This window comes from Papio anubis, chromosome 1, assembly GCF_008728515.1.
Source record: "Papio anubis isolate 15944 chromosome 1, Panubis1.0, whole genome shotgun sequence".
NCBI classification, from domain to species: domain Eukaryota; kingdom Metazoa; phylum Chordata; class Mammalia; order Primates; family Cercopithecidae; genus Papio; species Papio anubis.
The window spans coordinates 73593239-73614294 of record NC_044976.1 but is presented as its reverse complement, the minus strand read 5'-3'; the positions used below and the strand labels follow the sequence as shown (position 1 = coordinate 73614294).

The following is a 21056-nucleotide window of genomic DNA, read 5'->3' as shown; positions in this document are numbered from 1 at the left end:
CAATCAAGAACTGAATCCCTTTTACAACATCTGCAAAAAATAAAATGAAATAAAATTCCTAGGAACACACTTAACCAAGGATGTGAAAGATCTCTACAAGGAAAACTACAAAACACTGCTGAAAGAAATCATAGATGACACAAACAAATGGAAACACATCCTATGCTCATGGATGGGTAGAATTAATATTGTGAAAATGACCATACTGCCAAAAGCAATCTACAAATTCAATGCAATTCATGATTCCTCACAGAACTAGAAAAAACAATCCTAAAATTCATGTGGAATAAAAAAGAACTCACATAGCCAAAGCAAGACTATGCAAGAACAAATCTGGAGACATCTCATTACCTGACTTCAAACTATCCTTTAAGGTCATAGACACCAAAACAGCATGGTACTGGCATAAAAATAGGCACATAGACCAATGGAACAGAATAGAAAACCCAGAAATAAAGCCAAATACTTCACACCCAACTGATCTTTGACAAAGCATACAAAAACATAAATTGGGGAAAGGACATCCTGTTCAATAAATGGTTCTGGGAAAACTGGCAAGCCACATGCAGAAGAATGAAACTGGATCCTCATCTCTCACTTAATACAAAAATCAACTCAAGATGGAGCAAAAACTTAAATCTAAGACCTGAAACCCTAAAACTTCTAGAAGAAAATATTGGAAAAACTCTTCTGGACATTGATTTAGGCAAAGAATTCATGACTAAGACCCAAAAACAAAACAACAAAAACAAAAATAAAGAAATGGGACCTAAAAAAAACTTCTGCTTAGCAAAATAAATAAGCAGAGTAAATAGACAACCCAAAGAACAGGAGAAAGTATTTGCAAACTATGCATCTGACAAAGGACAAGTGTCCATAATTTACAAGGAACTCAAACAAATCAGGAAGAAAAATACAAACAATCCCATCAGAAGTGGGCTAAGGACATGCATAGACATTTCTCAACAGAAAATATACAAATAGCCAACAAACATATGAAAAAATGCTCAATGCACTAATCATCAGAGAAATGCAAATTAAAACCATGAGATACCACCTTACTACTACAAGAATGGCCATAATTAAAACGCCAAAAAACAATAGATGTTGGCATGGATGTGGTGAAAAGGAAACATTTTTACATAGTTGGTGGGAATGTAAATTAGTAAAACCAGTATGGAAAACAGTATGGAATTTCCTTAAAGAACTAAAGCTAGATTTACCATTTGATTCAGCAATCCCATTACTGGATATCTACCCACAGGAAAAGAAGTCATTATGTAAAAAAGACACATGCACACACATGTTTACAGCAGCACAGTTCACAGTTGCAAGGATATGGAACCAAAATAAGTGCCCATAAACCAACAAGTGGATAAAGAAAATCTTGTATATATACACCATGGAATACTACTCAGCCATAAAAAGGAATAAAATAATGCCTTTTGCAGCAACTTGAATGGAGCTGGAAGCCATTTTTCTAAGTGGAGTAACTCAGGAGTAGAAAGCCAATTACTGTATGTTCTTACTTATAACTGAGAGTTAAGCTATAAGGACACACACACACACACACACACAAAAACATGCAGAGTGATATAATGGACTTAGGGGACTCAAGGGTGGGGAGACTATGAGGAGGTGAGAGATAAAAGAAAACATATTGAGTACAGTGTATACTACTCAAGTGATGGGTGCACTAAAATCTCAGAATTCACCACCAAAGAATTCATCCATGGAACCAAATCCATCTGTACCCAAAAAACTATTGACATTTTAAAAAATAATTTTTAAATGCAAATACAAAATGAAAAAACAGATCTAGAAAATGGTTAACAAAATTCATGTAATAGAATTATCACAATCAAGAAAACCCAGAAATTTAAGGAGAGGGACAAATTCCTAATCATGTCAGGGTAAATGTGTAGGGGACTAGTTGATTCCTCATGCCTGTTAGAGACTACTGGGCTAAATTTTGATCCGGGGAGGTAATTCTTATTTTAACTTCAGTAACTCAGAAAATTGTAGACATTGCCCACAAAACCTTTGCAACCTTCACACTATGAAGGACAAAGAGAGCACCAAGTGGTAAAAGAAACCATACAAATCTCTAAATCTCTAGTTCTTTATGACAGTTTATTTTTAAAAGGGCATTTGTAACAATAAGTTTTCCAGACCTAAGCCAGTGACCCACTTATGTCAAACAAAAATGTGACAGCACAGATTTCAGTACATAATGATCTTTCAAAGAAAATCTTCGCTCAACACACACATGTTCATTAAAGTATTATTCAAAATAAGAATATATTGGAAACTACACAGATATTCAACAACATGTGAATGATAGTAAATTATGGCCCATCAATTTAATGAAATATAATGGAGTCATTGAAAATCATGTTCAAATGTTCAACAACTGATTCTATTGATTTTCCCTTACAGTTTCTGGGGTCTGAGTTATCATTGCCCTCCTCCCCATGAAAATAGCATTCTCCAATATTTCTCTAGTATTTGGATGACTTCTTTCTTATATTTAAATTTCTAATCTCCTAGAAATTTATTTTTGTATATAGACTGAAGTGGAAATCAAACTTCCCAAATTTCTGAGTTAATTATTTCAGAATAGCTTGTTGAATAATATACCCATTTCCTCTCTAATTTCTAAAAAAAAAAACCTAAATAATAAATTTGTGTATTTGTTTCTGAATCCTGTAACATGCTCTAATGTACATTTTTAAGTGTCAGGATTGTTCTAATTCTTATGATAAATGTGTATTAATTTAAAATTTTAATAAATTGCTCTAAATTATATTTGGACTTTCAGTAGTAAGTAAAATATTTACAAAAATGTAAGATTCCAGTCAATATTACAAATTTTTAAGCATAAGTTTTATTGTACAAAATGGTGTATTAGTCCATTTTCACACTGCTGATAAAGGCATACCTGAGACTGGGTAATATATAAAGAAAAGGGGGCTTAATGGACTTACAGTTCCACGTGGTTGGGGAGGCCTCACAATCATGGCAGAAGGCAAAAGGCATGTCTTACATGCTGCAGACAAGTGAGAATGAGAACCAAATGATTCCGCTTATGGAACCATCAGATCTCGTGAGACTTATTCAATAACAGGAGAACTGCATGGGGGAAGCCAACCGCATGATTCAACTATCTCCCACCGGTTCCCTCCCACAACATATGGGAATCATAGTAGCTATAATTCAAGTGACATTTAGGTGGGGATACAGCCAAACCATATCAAATGGTATCAAGGGAAAATATTGGAGTAACTACATCATAATAGCAATATTATTATAACTGTGTAACTATCATAAAGCCAGAAAGAAATAAATCCTGTTAAAAATATAAATTTTGAATATGATAAAGATGGATTTCAAGTCAGTAGCAGAAAGATGAATTATTAAATAAATGGTATTGAATTAACTGAAATAGTATTCATAAAAATAAAATAAAATTGGATATTTATCTCATATCTTATACCAAAATAAATACTAAAGCATTGATGATTTTTGCATATAAAATATAAAAATATAAAAGTAACAGAAGAAAATGCAAGGGTATATTTATAGATTATGGGGTTAAGAAACCTTTTCTAAACATAACACCAAAACCAGAAAACAGAAATTTTGAAGAATTCCAACACATAAATACACCTTAACTCATTGGAAACAAAGTTAAAAGATAAATGGAAATCTAGGAAAAACAAATGTCTTCAACACATGTATCTGACCAAATGTATCAACACCTTTTTTATATGAGCTATTCTTCAAAATCAAAAAGAAAAAAATGATCATCCAATGTAAAAGTAGGTAAAAGTCATAAACAGGAAATCATATAATGGCCAATAATGATAAAAATATAATTCAACTACAGTTAAAAAAAGAGATGCAAATTAATTAAAATATTACTTTTGTCTTATAGCTTGATAAAAAGATTAAAATTTCTGGTGTTGGCCAGAGTGAGAAGAAAAAATCGCCTCATTTTCTACTGGCACTAGTGTAATATGATATTTAACAGATTTTATAAAATATTTACTGAACATATATGTTCTTTTTGATTCAGCAGTTTTCGTCCTAGAAACTCATCTAGTGGAAATTTGCATAGATTTCCTAATGTTACTGGCACTATGTAATAATAATAATAATAAAATGAAACAACCTAAATGTCTCTCAATAGGAGATTGATTAAATGAATTATGGTATAGTCAATTATAAAATACCATGTAATCATTAATTATTGGGTAGAGATATATTTATTGGCAAGGAAATGTGCCCATGGTATATTGTTAACTCAAGAAATCAAGTTATTAAAATGGCATGTGTAGTATAATTTCATTTTGTGGGTATATTTGTACACTTTTGTACTTTATATTCACATATATGAAAACATATGCAAGAAAAAAGTCTGAGTGGATATACATATGCTTACAGTAATTATTTTCAATTATGAGATTATATTTTTATTTTTATTCTCATATTTCTGAGCCCCTATTATATCCTAGACAGTTTTCTAAAGGCTGAGGTTATAGTAAAAACAATGAACAAGCTACCTGTGCTCATGAAGCCTACATTTAAGTTAAAGGGAGATTCTCAATAAAAATGTAAATAACAAGATAGTTTCAAATAGTGATCAATGTTATGAAGAAAAAAAACAAAGCGGATGGCCTAATGGAGAATGATTGGTGTGCAATGGGAGGTAGTTACCTTGTGGTTATGGGGTTAGGGAAGCACTTTCATGAGGAGGTGACTTCTGAACTACGATGTGAAGACCAGGAAGACACCAGCCTTTCAAAAACCCTGGGAAGGGCACTCAAAACCAGAGGCAATAAGTGCAAACGTCCTGAGGCATGAGTGACCTTTTGATACTCCAGGACTAGGACTAGAAGGAAGCCAGGAGGCCGAAATATAGCCAATAAAGAGAGTGGTGGAGTGAGCAGATGTCTGAGAAACAGGTGGAAGTCATATTTTCTGTGTCCTATGGACTCTGATAAACTATTTGGATTATTTATCAGTGCAGAGAAGGACATAGAAAGGTGTTCAGCAAGAGTGACCCAATCCATTTTACATTTTTAAAAGAACATTCTTGCTGCTTCCTTTTACCTTCTTGAGCTGTTTCAATGGTTCACAATAAGCATGTATGCAGAAAAATATTAAGCGTTTTTTCATTTAAAAATTAGGCCAGCTAGGGTGGCTCATGCCTGTAATCCTAGCACTTTGGGAAGCTGAGGCGAACCAATCACTTGAGCCCAGAAGTTCAAGACCGGCCTGGGAAACATGGTGAAAGCCTGTCTCTACCAAAAAAAAATTAAAATTAAAATTTAAAAAGAATTAGCTGAGGATGATGGAGTGCCTGTAGTCCCAGCTACTCAGGAGGCTGAGATGGGAGGATGGCTTGAGCTCAGGAGATGGAGGTTGCAGTGAGCTGAGATTGCACCACTGCACTCCAGCCTGGACAACAGAGCCAGACCTTGTCTGAGTTTGAAAAAGTAAAAATAAAAATAATGGCAGATATCATAGAATCATGACAGATAATTATGAGTATTTTTATTTTCTTGTATGTTTATATGCATTGCAAGTTTCTACCCAAAATGTGTATTACTTTTGTATTCCTCCAATTTTCCAAAATTAAAGCATTTAAAAGAGAAATAAATATGCTGAGACAATAGATTGTCTTCCTAATTAAAGCCCCTTTAAAATTTAAAAAAAAAAAAAGAACATTCTCTCAAAAGAATATGTACCCTGGAGTCAAATTCCAACTTTACCTCCTTACAGCATTGATCCATGGGCATGGAACACAACCTATCTCAATCTTAATTTCCTGGTAATGAAGCAAAAATTAAATGAGAGAACAGTCACATAGGAGAAGCATGCATTGGCCTTCTATTTATAAAGCATTTTCATATTGTTGAGGTCCTCCAATGGACCAGTCACTATGCAATATACTAGAGCAAATAAGACACAGATTTCTTCTTCAAGAGTCTCTTGGTCTTCAGAGACAAAGTCAAGAAAGCTATGGATTCAATCTATTGTGTTCGGTGCAGTGTGCTATCTTAAGTCTAAAGTATAGTGCTGGCAATCTCATCTGAAGCAGCCACACTCACCTTCACCCTTCCTTTTCCTAGTCTCTGGCACAAGATCTTGATTTACTGTCTTAGATACTTATCACTGCCTGAATTTATCCTTGTTATTAATTGGTTAGCTTTGTTTATCTTCCCGGGCTGGGCCCAAAGTTCTTTGAGATCAGGGCCATTCTCTGCCTTTTTCACTGTAGTATCTTCAGAACCTACAGCATTGTCTGGCATTACAATATGTGCTCAGTAAATTCACTGTTAAATGAATGAGAAAAAAGGGATAACACAGATAAGAATGATTTGCTCCCAAAGTGGAGGTCAGCTTAAAGATCTGATCAGGTCCTCAACAACACTAAGTGAGTCTGACTATTATTACTATCATTTGGAAATTTAGAAAACTAAAATTCAGAAAGGTTAAAATACTTGTTAAGCTTCAACTGTCTATTAAATAGCAAAGGTAGCACATTCTAACCCTAAATCTTGTGCTGTTTAGGCTACACACAGTTGCAGTGAACTTGGCTTTCCATTTTACTTGTTTAACCCAGGCCTAAAAATCTTAAACATAGCATAGCTCGTAAAAGTATCATTACATGTTCTAAAACACCACAAATAAGTGTGTGTGTGTGTGTGTGTGTGTGTGTGTGTGTGTGTATTTCTATGCCAAAATGAAATGCATCTATGTTAGGATGTGTAAGAAATTTAGGCAGCTCTAAAATAGGGTAACTTACTTGTTAGACTTTAACAATTGTCATGATGTGTTTAAGCAATCCTTTGATTCCCAGCTCTGGAAGACATTCCTTAATAACTGAGCCCAAAGTCCATGTTTAGAGGTGGTGTGATATTTGAGATGTAGCTTTTGGCCTTTTGTGCTTCATCTAACCAAAAAGACTCTAGGAGAAACACCAGTGGTTTTTTAAGTGTCAAAAGAGATGAAACAGCGACTTCAAAGGAAAACGGAGTGCTTTGTTGTTGTGTGTAACTTTCTCTGCCTCTTGAGCTCTGGGAAAGTTGTTCATGACACTTAGGTACAGACCTTTTCTTTGAGATTTCCACAAAAAAAAAGCAAGAACTTGATTGATTTTTGATGCCACCTACTGGCTACTACAAAAACTTCAGCTTGTAAACGTGCTAAAATTACTTTGAACATTGATGCAGCCCCATTACCAAGACTGAAATACGTGACCCCATGAGGTTAAGATAAGAAAACAAAAGATTAAGGGGACAATGCTCTTCTATTTAAGATTTTTTAAAATTGATATGTAATATTTTTACCTTTCTATGGGGTTCGTGTGATATTTTGTTACATGCATAAAATGTGTAATGTTCAAGTCAGGGTATTTGGTGTATTCGTCACCCAAGTATTTATCATTTCCATGTGTTAAGAACATTTCAAGTCCTGTCTCCTAGCTACTTTGAAATATACAATACATTGTTGCTACCTATAGTCATCTTTCCATGCTATGGAACATTAAAATGTATTCCTTCTATCTAATTGTATGTTTGTACCCGTTAACCATTAACCCATTAATCAGCTTCTCTTCACTCCCCAGCCCCTGCCCCAGTCACATAAGCTTTCAGTTTGCTAGTATTCTGTTGAGAATTTTTGCATCTATGTTTATCAGGGATATTGCCCTGTAGTGTGTTTGTTTGTTTGTTTTTATGTCTTTGCCTGACTTTGGTATCAGAGTAATGCTGGCCTCATAGAATGACTTAAAAAGAATTCTCTCCTCTCTAGTTTTCTGGAATAGTTTGAAGAGAAGTGGTTTTCATTCTTCTCTGTAAGTTTGGTAGAATTCAGCAGTGAAACCATCTGGTCCTGAACTTTTCTTTGGTTGGAAAATTTGTATAGTTGATCCAATCTCATTACTTGTTATTGGTCTGTTTGGTTTTTCTATTTCTTGATTCAACCTTGGTAGGTTGTATGTGTCCATGAATTTATCCATTTTTCTAGTTTGTTTGTGTACAGTTTTTTCATAACAGTCTCTGATAGCATTTTTCATTTCTGTGGTATCAGTTGTAATGTCTCTTCTTTTATTTCTGATTTTATTTATTTGGATCTTCTCTCTTTTTCTTGGTTAGCCTAGCTAGTAGTTTATCAATTTTATTTTTTTCAATAAAAATTTTGTTTCATTAATTGTTTCCATTGTTTTTTAGTCTCTATTTTGTTCTCCTCTCATTTTTATTTATTTACTTCTACTAATTTTGGGTTGGTTTGTTCTTGCTTTTCTAGTTCCTTGAGGTGCATTGTTAGACTGTTAGATTGTCTTCCTGCTTTTATGATGTAGGTGTTTATTGCCATAAATTTTCCTGTTAGCACTGCTTTTGCTCTATTCCATCAGTTTTGGTACATTGTGTTTTAATTTTCATTTGTTTCAAACATTTTAAAAATTTCCTCCTAATTTCTTTCTTGACCTAACAGTCATTCAGAAGCATGTTATTTAATTTCTATGTATTTATAGTTTCCCAAGCACTTCTCATTACTGATTTCTAATTTTATGCTGTTGTGGTCTAAGAAGAAACTTGATATGATTTTAATTTTTAATGATCACACAAGTTGGCCTTGGGTGGCAGCTGCAAACAGAATAATCTTTCTCAGGGAACTTGTAGATGTGTGGTGGCCCTGCCACTGGGCGCATTGGGATCTATGCCAATGGCTTGCACATTGGCCTTGGTGAGAGCAGCCAGCAGCAGCACATGGCTGCAGGTAGGGGATGTCAGTGGGGACTCCAGGAATGTGGAGATACAAGAGTTGTTGAGCCCTAGGACAGGATGCAGTATGGTAGGTTCCAGGCTCTGAAAATGGTGCCTTGCTATTCCTTTTTTTTTTTTTTTTTTTTTTTTTTTTTTTTTTGATACTTTAAGTTCTGGGGTACATGTGCAGAACATGCAGGTTTGTTACTAGGTGTACACGTGCCATGATGGTTTGCTGTGCCCATCAACCTGTCATCTACACTAGGTATTTCTCCTAAGGCTATCCCTCCCCTAACCTCCCACTGCCCAACAGGCCTTGGTGTGTGATGTTCCTCTCCCTGTGTCCATGTGTGCTCATTGTTCAACTTCCATTTATGAGTGAGAGCACGCAGTGTTTGTTTTTCTGTTCTTGTTGCAGTTTACTGAGAATGATGGTTTCCAGCTTCATCCATGTCCATACAAAGGACATGAACTCATCCTGTTTTATGGCTGCATAGTATTCCATGGTATATATGTGACACATTTTCTTTATCCAGCCTGCCATTGATGGGCATTTGAGTGGGTTCCAAGTCTTTGCTATCGTGAACAGTGCTGCAATAAACATACATATACATGTGTCTTTATAGTAGAATGATTTCTAATCCTTTGGGTTTATACCTAGTAATCGGATTGCTGGGTCAAACGGTATTTCTAGTTCTAGATCCTTGAGGAATCGCCACACTACCTTCCACAATGGTTGAACTAATTTACACTCCTACCAACAGTGTAAAAGTGTTCCTATTTCTCCACATCCTCTCCAGCATCTGTTGCTTCCTGACTTTTTAATGACCATCATTCTAACTGGTGTGAGATGGTATCTCATTGTGGTTTTGATTTGCATTTCTCTAATGACAAGTGATGATGAGCTTTTTTCCATATGTTTGTTGGCTGCATAAATTTATTCTTTTGAGAAGTGTCTGTTCATATCCTTTGCCCACTTTTTGATAGGGTTGTTTTCTTCTTGTAAATGTATTTAAGTTCTTTGTAGATTCTGGATATTAGCCCTTTGTCAGATGGGTAGATTGCAAAAATGTTCTCCCATTCTGTAGGTTGCCTGTTCACTCTGATGATAGCTTCTTTTGCTGTGCAAAAGTTCTTTAGTTTAATTATATCCCATTTGTCAATGCGTCAATCTCGATCTCACTGGGAGCTGCAGACCAGAGCTGTACCTATTGGGCCATCTTGCCAGCCGCCTTGCTATTTCTTCTTAGACCTCAGGGAGGGGTGCAAGACCCAGTAGAAGTTTCTCTTTGGAGCAATACTATTATGCAGTCTCCAGGCAATTTTCTATGTCAGTCTCAGGGCCTGAGTGGGTCAAGGGGCTCGCCCATGGCTAGAATTGCAGTAGTTTGTGTTTGGAATGTGGACCGCTAGGGGTCTCTCACCGTTTTCCTGCATTGGAAAGCCTCTCTAGGTTCCCAGCTGATCCTGGCTGAGCATGCCTTCTCTCTTCACTCTCCTTCTATGCCTTAGGTCTTTCCTGTCACTTTACTGTTGAATTCTAGCATTCTCGCTTAGGTGATCTATTCAAAGTGTGATTATATACTTGTTATTTTGGTTCTTCTTTGTAGTGAAGGTGGATACTATATGCCTCTCGTCAGCCATTTTGAAGTGCCTCCCATTTAAGCCTTGCATTCAATTCAGCAGCCATGTGAAGCAATAACAACTTAGTTTTCAATCCACTGACCTCTGACAAAATGGCAAGGGCGTCTTACAAATCTCTTTGATTGAACTTACTACTAGTGTCCACACACAATTTGGTTTAATGTTTAAAATTTGAATCAAAATAATATATGCATGTGAAAACAAACAAAATAGTAATGAAGAGTTTATAATAAAAGCAATCGTCTCTCATCCTAGGACTCCTCACCCACACTTTCCTTTTGCTGGGACAATCTCTTCTCTCTCTGGTTTTAGTTCTTCTGGCAGTTTGTTTTTACAGAACTTTAAATAATAAGCTTATTTTATTTCGTGCTTGTTAAGTTTAGATAATATCCACTGACAGACTGCTAAGGGAAATGAAGATTTCCAACTCATATACATTATCCTTTTTACTGATCCTTTTCACCCATGTTTGGTAGTTAAATTACTACTTTTAGATTTCCTTGTGGTTACTTTTATGACTTTAAATAGTATGCAATACCTCTACTTCTTGTTCTACTAACTTTCGTCAGTGTCTCAGCTCATCTTTATGTAAGGGGATATTATCCCCCCTACCCTTCCGTCCACCTTTTCCCTTTCACCTTTTACTTTCTGGAAATACATTTTCTGCAAATACCATTTTACATGATCAAATTTGTCACCATTTATGTTCAGTTCTGGAACTTCAACAGAATCTGGCATGTTCTATTGGTAGGTTGGTTCCAGAATTTGAAAATGATTTTAAAAACTTTTGCTTTGTCATAACTATGCAAACCGTAGTCACTGTCAGGCCATTGCTGTCTTATTTGTACTATGTCCTTGATATCAAAGCCAAATCTCACACTTCATTAGCAGTGTAGGATCATCTCACATTTCAGTTTGCTTCAACATAGTGACTTCCTAGCATAATTTTTTCTTTGCCCACAAGGTTTTTCTTGGATAGTCTTCATCAGGATAATGTGTTTTTCTGCCGTCTCAATCATACTGTTTTTCAGAGGCCCCCCCTTTTCTCTGAAGATCTACCTTGCAGAGCTGCTGTCCTTTTCCTTTACTCAGGACCTGGTAAATTGTAGGCCTATTGCATAGCTTTAATTCTGGGGCTTCTCTACCTTGTTAAATTGTCTTTTTCTAGAGTTATCAGCTTTGTGAAACAAAAGTACAGAATGCCCGGTTAACTTAATTTCATACAAATAATAATTTTTAGTATAAGTATGTGAATTTATTGTTTCCTATATCCCAAGGCTGCCTCTCTTTCTGTTGACCCTCCTGTTTTCATGGAGAATATTCTCAGTTACATTCCTAAGAAAAGAAAGCATAAGAAGTAAACTTGCTGAGTTCCTGAGTCTTTTTTGTCTCTTCGTCTTTTCTTTTCTCTTTTTATATTTGATTGATGGTATAGCTGTAGAAGTGTAGCTTGAAAAACAATTCCCTTCAGAAATGTGAAGACATTGCTCCATTATTTTTGGCATCCAACATGTCTAATGCCAGTGTAATTCACATATATCATGATAAGTTTTTTCCTTTTAGAGAGTACTTAAAATCATTTCTTTATTCTTAGTGGTCTGAAACCTCACAATTTGATAGAGGCCTTTTTAATTCTTTCTTTGAGTCCTTAGTAAGTCCCTTAATCCTGAAGAACTATGACTCTCATCAGCTCTGGACAATTTTCTTTTGTTATTTCTTTGTGATTTTTATCCCTTCCATTTTTCCAGTTGTCTTTCTGGAACTGTTGGTCATACCTTAGATCTCCTGGATTAGTCTCAGTGCCTCTTCTTTTTTTCCTTTTATTTTTTATCTCTGACTTTTTGTTCTGTATTTTAGAATTTCTTAATTTTTTCCAGCTCTTCTTTTGATTTTTTTTTTATTTTGGCAATTCTATTTTAATCTTTATAAGCCCTTCTTGTTCTCCAATTATTCTTTTAAAATAACATCACATTTTCATTTTATGAATAATCTGCTTAAATTTCTCTAAATATGTTAGAAGTTTTAAAGTTCCCTCCTGTGCCCTTAATTGTTTTAATAATTTAATTTTTCTTTGTTTAGTTTTTCTCTTTTATATTTTGATTCCTAATATATGCCTGATGCTACATAATTATCCATTACTAAAGAAAAAAGGACTGGGTGGTTTGGGTGGATTTGCTTTGCTGCTGTGTTAGTCGGTCATCTTACCAAAGAGGCCTCTGCACCATGTGGGGTGACAGGACTGTGTTGACTGTCATATGCCATTACAGCATAAATTGGTAGGAAGCTGGATGTCAGGCACTGGCTTTCAAAATGCCATAAAACGAGCTTGTGCAGCCCACGGCTCACAGGCTCCATGTGGCCCAGCATGGCGTTCAGTACAGCCCAACACAAAAATAATAAACTTTCTTAAAATATTATGAGTTTTTTTTTTTTTTTTGCAATTTTAGTTTTAGCTTATCAGCTATTTTCTGGAAGCTGGAATTCTAAGCATAGAGGTCTGGGAGAAAGACAGTGGTTCTGATTTGCACTGAAAATCTGTATAGAAACTTTCAATTAATCTCTCTGCTTTGGCTACATTTCTCACTCTCAACTCAGTCTAGCATGTTTCATGATTTCTAACAGGCAAATTCTGTCCCACCCTCCCTGAACCCCTGTATGGTGCATTCATTGTTCAGCACACTTCAGTATTCATCCCATGTTCCAAATATTGCTGAACTCTCCTATACAATTGTGAGCAAATCACATCATCCACATTCTTAGCTTGTATGTTGAGGTTTATTCATTTATTGGTACTTTTACTATTTTATTCCGATGAGTCTCAGGAAAGAAGAGAGATAGGCTTAAGTGCCTGGTACATCATCTTGAACTAGTGGTTTGCTATTGTTTCTATTTTATTTCTTGGTAGAAATATAATTTAAGTTAAATTATGAGTTACTTCCTCAATTACTTCCACAGAATTGCTCAGCTGCAATCACCATCATCTACTTTGCAGGTAAAAAATCTGAGGTCAGGCCGGGCATGGTGGCACATGCCTGTAATCCCAGCACTTTGCGAGGCCGAGGCAGGCAGATCACCTGAGGTCAGGAGTTCAAGACCAGCCTGGCCAACATGGCAAAACCACGTCTCTACTGAAAGGACAAAAATTAGCCAGGCATGGTGGTAGGCTATCTACTCAGGAGGCTGAGTAGATATCCCATCTACTCAGGAGGCTGAGGCAGGAGAATTGCTTGAACCCTGGAGGTGGAGGTTGCAGTGAGCCGAGATCATGCCACCGCACTCTAGCCTGGGGGACAAGAGTGAGACACCATCTCCAAAAAAAAAAAAAATGTGGTCCACTGAAATTTGAGAATATCAAAGGCTGTGGTAGAATGACTGTAGATTTGTGCTGAAATACTAAGGACGATTCTAAGACTTACTTGAAAACCTATGAGATAAATATTTTCAAAAACTTATTATGGAATTGATCTCATTCATTCTAAAACATCTGATAAGTGTCTATAGTGGGCCAAGTATGAGGTTAAGTTCTGGCAACGTAGGGATGTAAAGATTAATAAGGTATAAACCTTACCCTTGAGGATAATATAATCTGGTGAATAACTTGAGTTTATATAGCAGTTTGCAGTTTATAAATCAATTTTACCAATGGTGAACTCTTGGCACTTACTAATATACTATTCACAGTTTTAACTACTCCCAAGGGACCCCAGTGATCCATGATATGTATAATTTACTCATTTGCTTAAGTACAAATTTGAATCACATGCACTGTGAGACTGTGTGGATGATGTTGTTGCTTTGGGTGGCGAAATAGCCAAGCTAACACTTAGAGATCTCAAAGTAGTAGCCTTGTACATATTGTGTATGAAGTTATAACCAGCTTCTTCAGCCATTTGAATTTAGTGGAATACAAACTTAGAATGGGTTTATTTTTCTCATATAATTGCCTTTAACGGTGCTCCTTCAGATCTCCCTTCTCACTTTGATATTTCGGGCAGATTACATAGTTTTCAGACACTTTCTGTTGTTAAAAGTTCAGTGTAGTCCAATTTAAGATTTCAGTTTCATTTCTTCCAATCCCCAAGCTCAGGTTTGACTCTGCCAAAGAACTTGAAGTGAGAGAGAGGACTTGGCCTTCTATTACCCGTCTCCTCTCTTCCTTTTTGGTTCTAGCTTATTCAATATGCTGTGAGGGGTAGAAGAAGAAAAGGGACGATGTGTTTTACTTTCCTAGCTACTGCCCCTTCTTACTAAAGAAAAAAGAACTGGAATGTTTCTGTGGACTTGCTTTGCTGTTGTTTTTGTCACTGTGGCTAGGACATAACTGACCAGCCATCAACACTCACTAGGGCAGGCATCCAAGGGCTGGCTCTTTCATGGGGTGCAGGTGGACGTTTTCTGGGGCAGTCCTCACTGAATAGTTCTTTGATGTAAGTGATCAGCTTTGGTTTGCCCTCCTCCAAACCCTTTCAGCTCCATCCCTGGTGATTCACCTCCACAGTCTCTTAATATCAGGTGAGGTACCACCAGGGAGGCTGAAGCCCATTTATTGATTCCATATCCTACTATGATGGGCTGTTTTACTGCTGCCCTCTTTCTGCCTCACTGACTTTTTTTTCAATTCTCTTGTGGTCTATTTGGGTCTCATTTCTCCCTGCTCAAATGGGCATGGAAGACTGACTAGCTGGTCTGCCACATAAGAGGTGTTCAATTAGAAAATGAGATGTTGGTCTACCCCTCTTACTGCACCTTCAGTCTCTATGACAGATTCTCTTAGAACCCTCTATAACTGGGAATTTGGAAGAACCAACTTGTCCTCTCCTTAGTGGGGATGGTAGGGAAAGTTCTATTAACTGCAATCATTGGTTGTATCCTGCCAACTCCACTGTCTCTGATCCACCTCCCTCCCCACAATATTGGCTTATGTAGAGAGGAGTAGGAACCAGGTAGAAGTGATTAAAAGACCTAGCCCCAGTCTCTTGTGGAAGACTTTCTTTATCCTTAGATTTGGATCCTACTTACTGATTTTGAGTTGGTAGGAAAAGTATTGCTCAACAGCCCATTACATTTTGTGCTATGCATGTAGTCACATTAATTTACTGGGGAGTTGACAAAGAGTTAGGAAACATTTTTCCTGAATATTTAGGGCTGTGTTTCTTAAGATATGGTTTACAGAACACTATATCTGAATCCACTGGGGAACTTGGGGAAAACATACTAATTCCTGGGTCCCATATCTAGATATTTGGACTCTTGAGGTTTGGGAAAGAGTCAGGAATCAAAATTTTGAACAAACACTTCAGGTTTTACTTGTGCATGCTGAAGTTGGGCAACCACTTGTCTTAAGTCCACCGTGCATTATCTTAGGCCCTCCCAACACCTCTGTGAAGTAGGTAGGAATAGTATTATCTTCATTTTACTGATGAGAAAATTGAGATTCAAAAGAGAACCATGGCTTGCTAAATGGTAGAATAATATATCACTCAAAACTAATGATAATGAATATCAACCTGCTTCATTACTCTGGCACTGGCTATAATTTTCAGCAAAAAGAAAGTATCACTTAATTCATTTATGTTTTTTCAGATTACCAAAGTAATGTATATTTATTTTGGGAAATCCATAAAAGCACAAAAATTAACTAAGCAATATAATCCCAACATTCAGATGTAATAATTTGTTTCTTCATGTTATACCTGTTTTTATAAATTAAAATCAAATCATATGTTAATATTCTTTAGTAACCTGCTTCCTAAAATTGATGTATTATAAATTTCACCATCCATTAGATATGTTCTTTAGCATTATTTTCAATGACAATGTAATGTTCTACTTTATGGGTATGCAAATCTATTTAACCAATCTCCTGTTGATGGATAGTTTGATTATTTCAACTTTTTACTATTAGAAAAAAAGACATTTTAAAAGTTAGGTACTTAAGGGTGAGGGGGAATATATTTCAGCTGTCTATAGATAATGAAGCCAATTTTTAAAGGTTATTTATCAAAAGTGTTCAGGGACTGATGATGTGGAACATTTCCATGGTCACTAAAAAGATTGTGTTTTCTTTCTTAACAGGAACAAGACCATTTTGTTTTACTTTAACCTGTTACGCTGTACCAGTCCCTCCGTGTTGCTAAACCTACAGTGCCCTACCACACAGGTAAGGCAAAAGGTGCCTCACTGGTGGTGTCAGCCATTCTGAACATTCTTGGATAAAAGAATTCAGAAATTCCATTTGAGTTCTCTGTGTGTGTGCATGGGCGGGGGGTTAATTATGAATTTCTAGAAGATGGGAAGACATAAGTGTGAGCTTATATTTGTTTATATATAATCAAAACTAAGCAGAAATTAATCATTTTAGGATCACTTAGGAAGCTTAATGATTGTCTTGTCCAACCACTTACTTTTATAAACATTTGCAGCCCAGAGAAATGGAGTTTTTATCAAGATCAACATTGTATTAGGAAAAGTAAAGCTAGCTACTATAACTAATGAATCCAAGTTTTTCAGTGACTTCACACAATAACATTTATTTTTTGACCATATAACAGTACAAGGCAGGTGTTTGTGGTCAGTAGGTACTCTCCTCTAGGCTCCTTCCATCTTAAGGGTGGTTTAAGCACTTAAGGGGGGCTCTGCTATTCCTTAAATCCTCCCCATCATCTGCATCCAGCAATGAAAAGGACACAGTAAAGATGAATAAAACACTCCTGCTCTTAAAAGCCTTGGATAAGAAGTTTCATACATTGCATTTCCACTCATATGCCACAGACACAAACTGGTTATAAGTGATCACATCCCTCAAAGACCTAAAGACAGACATACCATTTGACCCAGCAATCCCATTACTGGGTATATACCCAAGGGAATATAAATCATCCTACTAAAAAGATGCATGCACATGTGTGTTCACTGCAGCACTATTCACAATAGCAAAATCATGGAATCAGCCTAAATGCCCATCAATGATAGATTGGATAAAGAAAATGTGGTACATATACACCATGGAATACTATGCAGCCATTAAAAAAGAGCAAGGTCACATCCCTTGCAAAGACATGGATGGAGCTGGAGGTCATTATCCTTAGAAAACTAAAACAGGAACAGAAAACCAAATGCCACACATTCTCACTTATAAGTGAGAGCTAAATGATGAGAACATATGGACACAAAGAGGGGAACAACAGACATGGGAGCCTATCAGAAGATGAAGGGTGGGAGGAGAAAGAAGGTCAGGAAAAATAACTAATGGATACTAAGCTTAATACCTGGGTAATAAAATAATCTGTTCAACAAAACTCCATGACACAAGTTTACCTATGTAACAAACCTGCACGTGTACCTCTGAACTTAAAAGTTTTTTAAAAAGAAATTTACATTTCTAATCCCACAAACAAAAAAAAATAGGTCACACCCAGATTCAAGGAGGAAGGAATTGAGCAATGTAGCTATGAGCTGAGCTGCCTTTTCTATACCATGGAACAAATGGAACAAGAGACACAAACCTCAATAAATACTTAAGTGTATCTTCTATAGTCTACCTCTCTGGCCTCCAGAACACTCTTCTTCTTCCCAAAGGAGAACCCAGAGTCCCATGTAGCACTGCCTTTAACTCAAAGTCCAGAATCTACAGATGATGTATCATTTTCTTTATCAAGTCTTGACACTACATGTACAATAGGTAACAAAGAAAAATTAGAATTATAAACTCCCATTTAGAAAAGAAGGAGTGATAAATACACAAAAGTTTCTGGATTGTGGCAATGGAGAACAGTCTTTTTTTCCACTTGGATTGTGTTCTCTGAGAAGAATATTCCCTGTCCATTGCTTCCTATAGCCCTTTGCTTGGCCATCTGGGAGGTGATTTTCTGTCCGTTAGCCTCCAGGCCACACCATTGCTGAGTACTGGGAAGTATACTGTCTTGAGGCCCATATTGCTTTGAAGCTCACTTCCAGGCGTGTGGGTTTCATATCACAAATATTATTTTAACAGTGAAAGGCTTCTTAAGGCTACCTCATGATTTTTTTTAGCATTACAGTTACCTTGAAACCTTAGTAGACTTCTGATTTTTTGCTGCTTCTTGGTTCCATGTGCCGGTAACTATACCCAAAGCTGATCCCTAGGATTAGTTTGTAAATCTGCTTTATTTCTTTGCTTCCTAATCTCCCTCAAAGACTTTTGAAATCTTACTTCTGCTGAGACTAAAGCCCACTTGGGATGTTGGTATCTTAGTTCTGTGACCACTTCTACCCAGTTCCCCCAGGGCAAACCCTTGACCTTTCCAGTATTAATAATTGCTACCCTTTGTAATCTCAATTTCTCTGATCATCTCAATTCCTCTGACATTGCAACTCCAATAATTCTTTTGCCTTACTGGAACCTACAAACCACTGATCTTAACCCATCCAAAGTATCGCTCAGCTCCCTAATATTTGCATCTCCTACCTTACCTGACTTAGATTCCACAGTCTCTCAGTGAAATCGCTCCCGTATACACATTCTTAATTCCATTGTCCCCTTTCACTTAGCTGTAAGTCCCTGGCAAAACCTGACTATAAAGATAGCTTTCAGCCTGCTCCATGCCTGAATCCAGGCAGCTGTGTGTTCTTGGAGAAAAACATACAACAGTCATTTAAATTCAGGACCTAACTTCAAGTGGGCCATTAATGCTGTCTCAACCATTCTACAGACCCTTGTCCATTCTATAGCTTACTGCCTTAGAAAACAATTTCACACCTTTTCTTCTCACCTGGAACCTCCAAGATCTCTTTCCCAATCTCCATGCCAGCCTCTGACTTTGTTTCCTGTCTCACTGAGCAAGTAGAAGCATTCAGAAGACAACTTTTAAAATTTCCCTCTCTGACATCCATTTGCCTACCTGTCTTCATCTATGTCATATAGTCATTCTGCCTTCCTTCTAGTTCCCCGTGGGTGAACTGGCTGTGCTTCTAAGACCAGCCCATCCATTTGTGCATTAAATCTCATCCTCTTGCATAATTAAGCACATCACTTCAGAAATGTTGTTTTTTTATTATCATTTTTTCCTTCTCTACTAAATTGTCTCCATCAATATACAAAGTATATGGCTTGATCATTAATCCTCTTCAAGTATTTCTACAAATGTTACCTTCTTAGTGAGGCTTCCTCGACTACTTACTCAAAACTATAATCCCACCCAGCCATTCCTCTCTGTCTCTAGTATCCTTTCTATCCTTATTTACTTACCATCTTATACCATCTTATTCATTACCACTTATTACCATCTGACAGCAAACATTTTACTCATTTGTTATTTGTTTCCTGTCTCCCCCTAGTAGAAAACAAATTGCTTAAGGGCAAGAATTTTTATCTGGTTTGTTCACTATGGTTATTTCTTTCATCTTAAAAAAATTTTCCCCTTGATCCCACATCCCCCTCCAGCTACTGGTCCATATCTCTGTGCCTCTTTTTTTTTTTTTTTTCAAAACTCCTCAAAAGAATAGTCCACATTTATCTATCTAAATCCTTTCCTCTCACTCTCATTGAAGCTTTTATCCCTACTTCAATTTCCCCTAAACAATACCATCAACCTCAACATTATTAAGCTAATGGTTAGTATTAAATCCACATTTACTTGATCTAACAATAGTATTTAATCAATCCCTCCTCCTTAAAATACATTTTTCACCTGGTTTCCAGGGCACAACATTCTTCTATATTTCTTCCCAACTCTCTGGCTACTCCCTATCAGTCTCCTTTGATGAGTTATATTAATCTTTCCAACATCTTTTAAACACTGCATTTCCCTCCCACAAGAAGCTTAGTCCTTTTCTAAGTCTGTATTTACTTCTTTGATGATCTCACCTAGTCTCATAGGTTTAACACCATCTACTTGCTGACCCCTCAAATTTACATCTCCAAATAAATCTGCTCCCTGGGCTCCAGACCTTTCTATCCAACCACCCGTGCAATATTTCTACATGGATATTTGGTTGACATCTCAAATTTAACATGTCCACAACTGAATTCCTAATCTGACTTTATCCCTAAAATTGTTCCCCACCCCAACGTCTTCCCTGTCTCAATTAATGCCAGCTCCAAATACCTTGATTTCTACCTTATCCTTGATTTCCCTCTCTCTCATACCCATGTTTGAGCTCTCCTTAGGTCTCCCTCCAAAATGTACCCTGAGCCAAACTATTTCTCACCACCTCTTCTCTAGTTCAAGGAGCCGTCATCTCTTTTTTAGATTAGTTCAAGGATCTCCTGACTGATCTTTCTGTTTCTGTCCTTGTTCCCTTACCCTTTGCAGTCTCTTTTCCACCCAGTAGCCAGTATGGTCCTATTAAATATAAGTCTGATTATGTCTCTTCTTTGCTTAAATGCCCCAATAGCTTCCCAAGTTACTCATATGAAAAGCCAAAGTCCTAACAATGGCCTGTAAGATCCTTCACTGTCTGATGCACTCTCTGACCACACATCCTATCCTTCTCCCTTTGCTCATTGTACTTGGGTCATACTGGCCATTTGTTGTATTAATACTTGAAAGGATTCAGGAACTCTCCTGCCTCAGAGACTTAGACTTTGCTGTTCTTCTTACGTAGAGAATTATTTCTCCAGATGACTGTATGTCTTGATCATTCACCCTGTTCAAG

At 36.7% G+C, this 21056-nt stretch overlaps 1 protein-coding gene across 4 annotated transcripts in view; it reads left to right on the top strand.

The window, feature by feature from the left end:
* The window catches only part of SLC44A5 (solute carrier family 44 member 5), a 399642-nt gene that overhangs the window by 330002 nt on the left and 48584 nt on the right, over nucleotides 1-21056 (top strand). For all 4 annotated transcript variants that reach the window (XM_003892081.5, XM_031669962.1, XM_009211075.4 and 1 more), the window contains one exon: nucleotides 16497-16581. In XM_003892081.5, the coding sequence (XP_003892130.2) occupies nucleotides 16497-16581 (85 nt within the window). The remainder of the gene's footprint in view (nucleotides 1-16496; nucleotides 16582-21056) is intronic.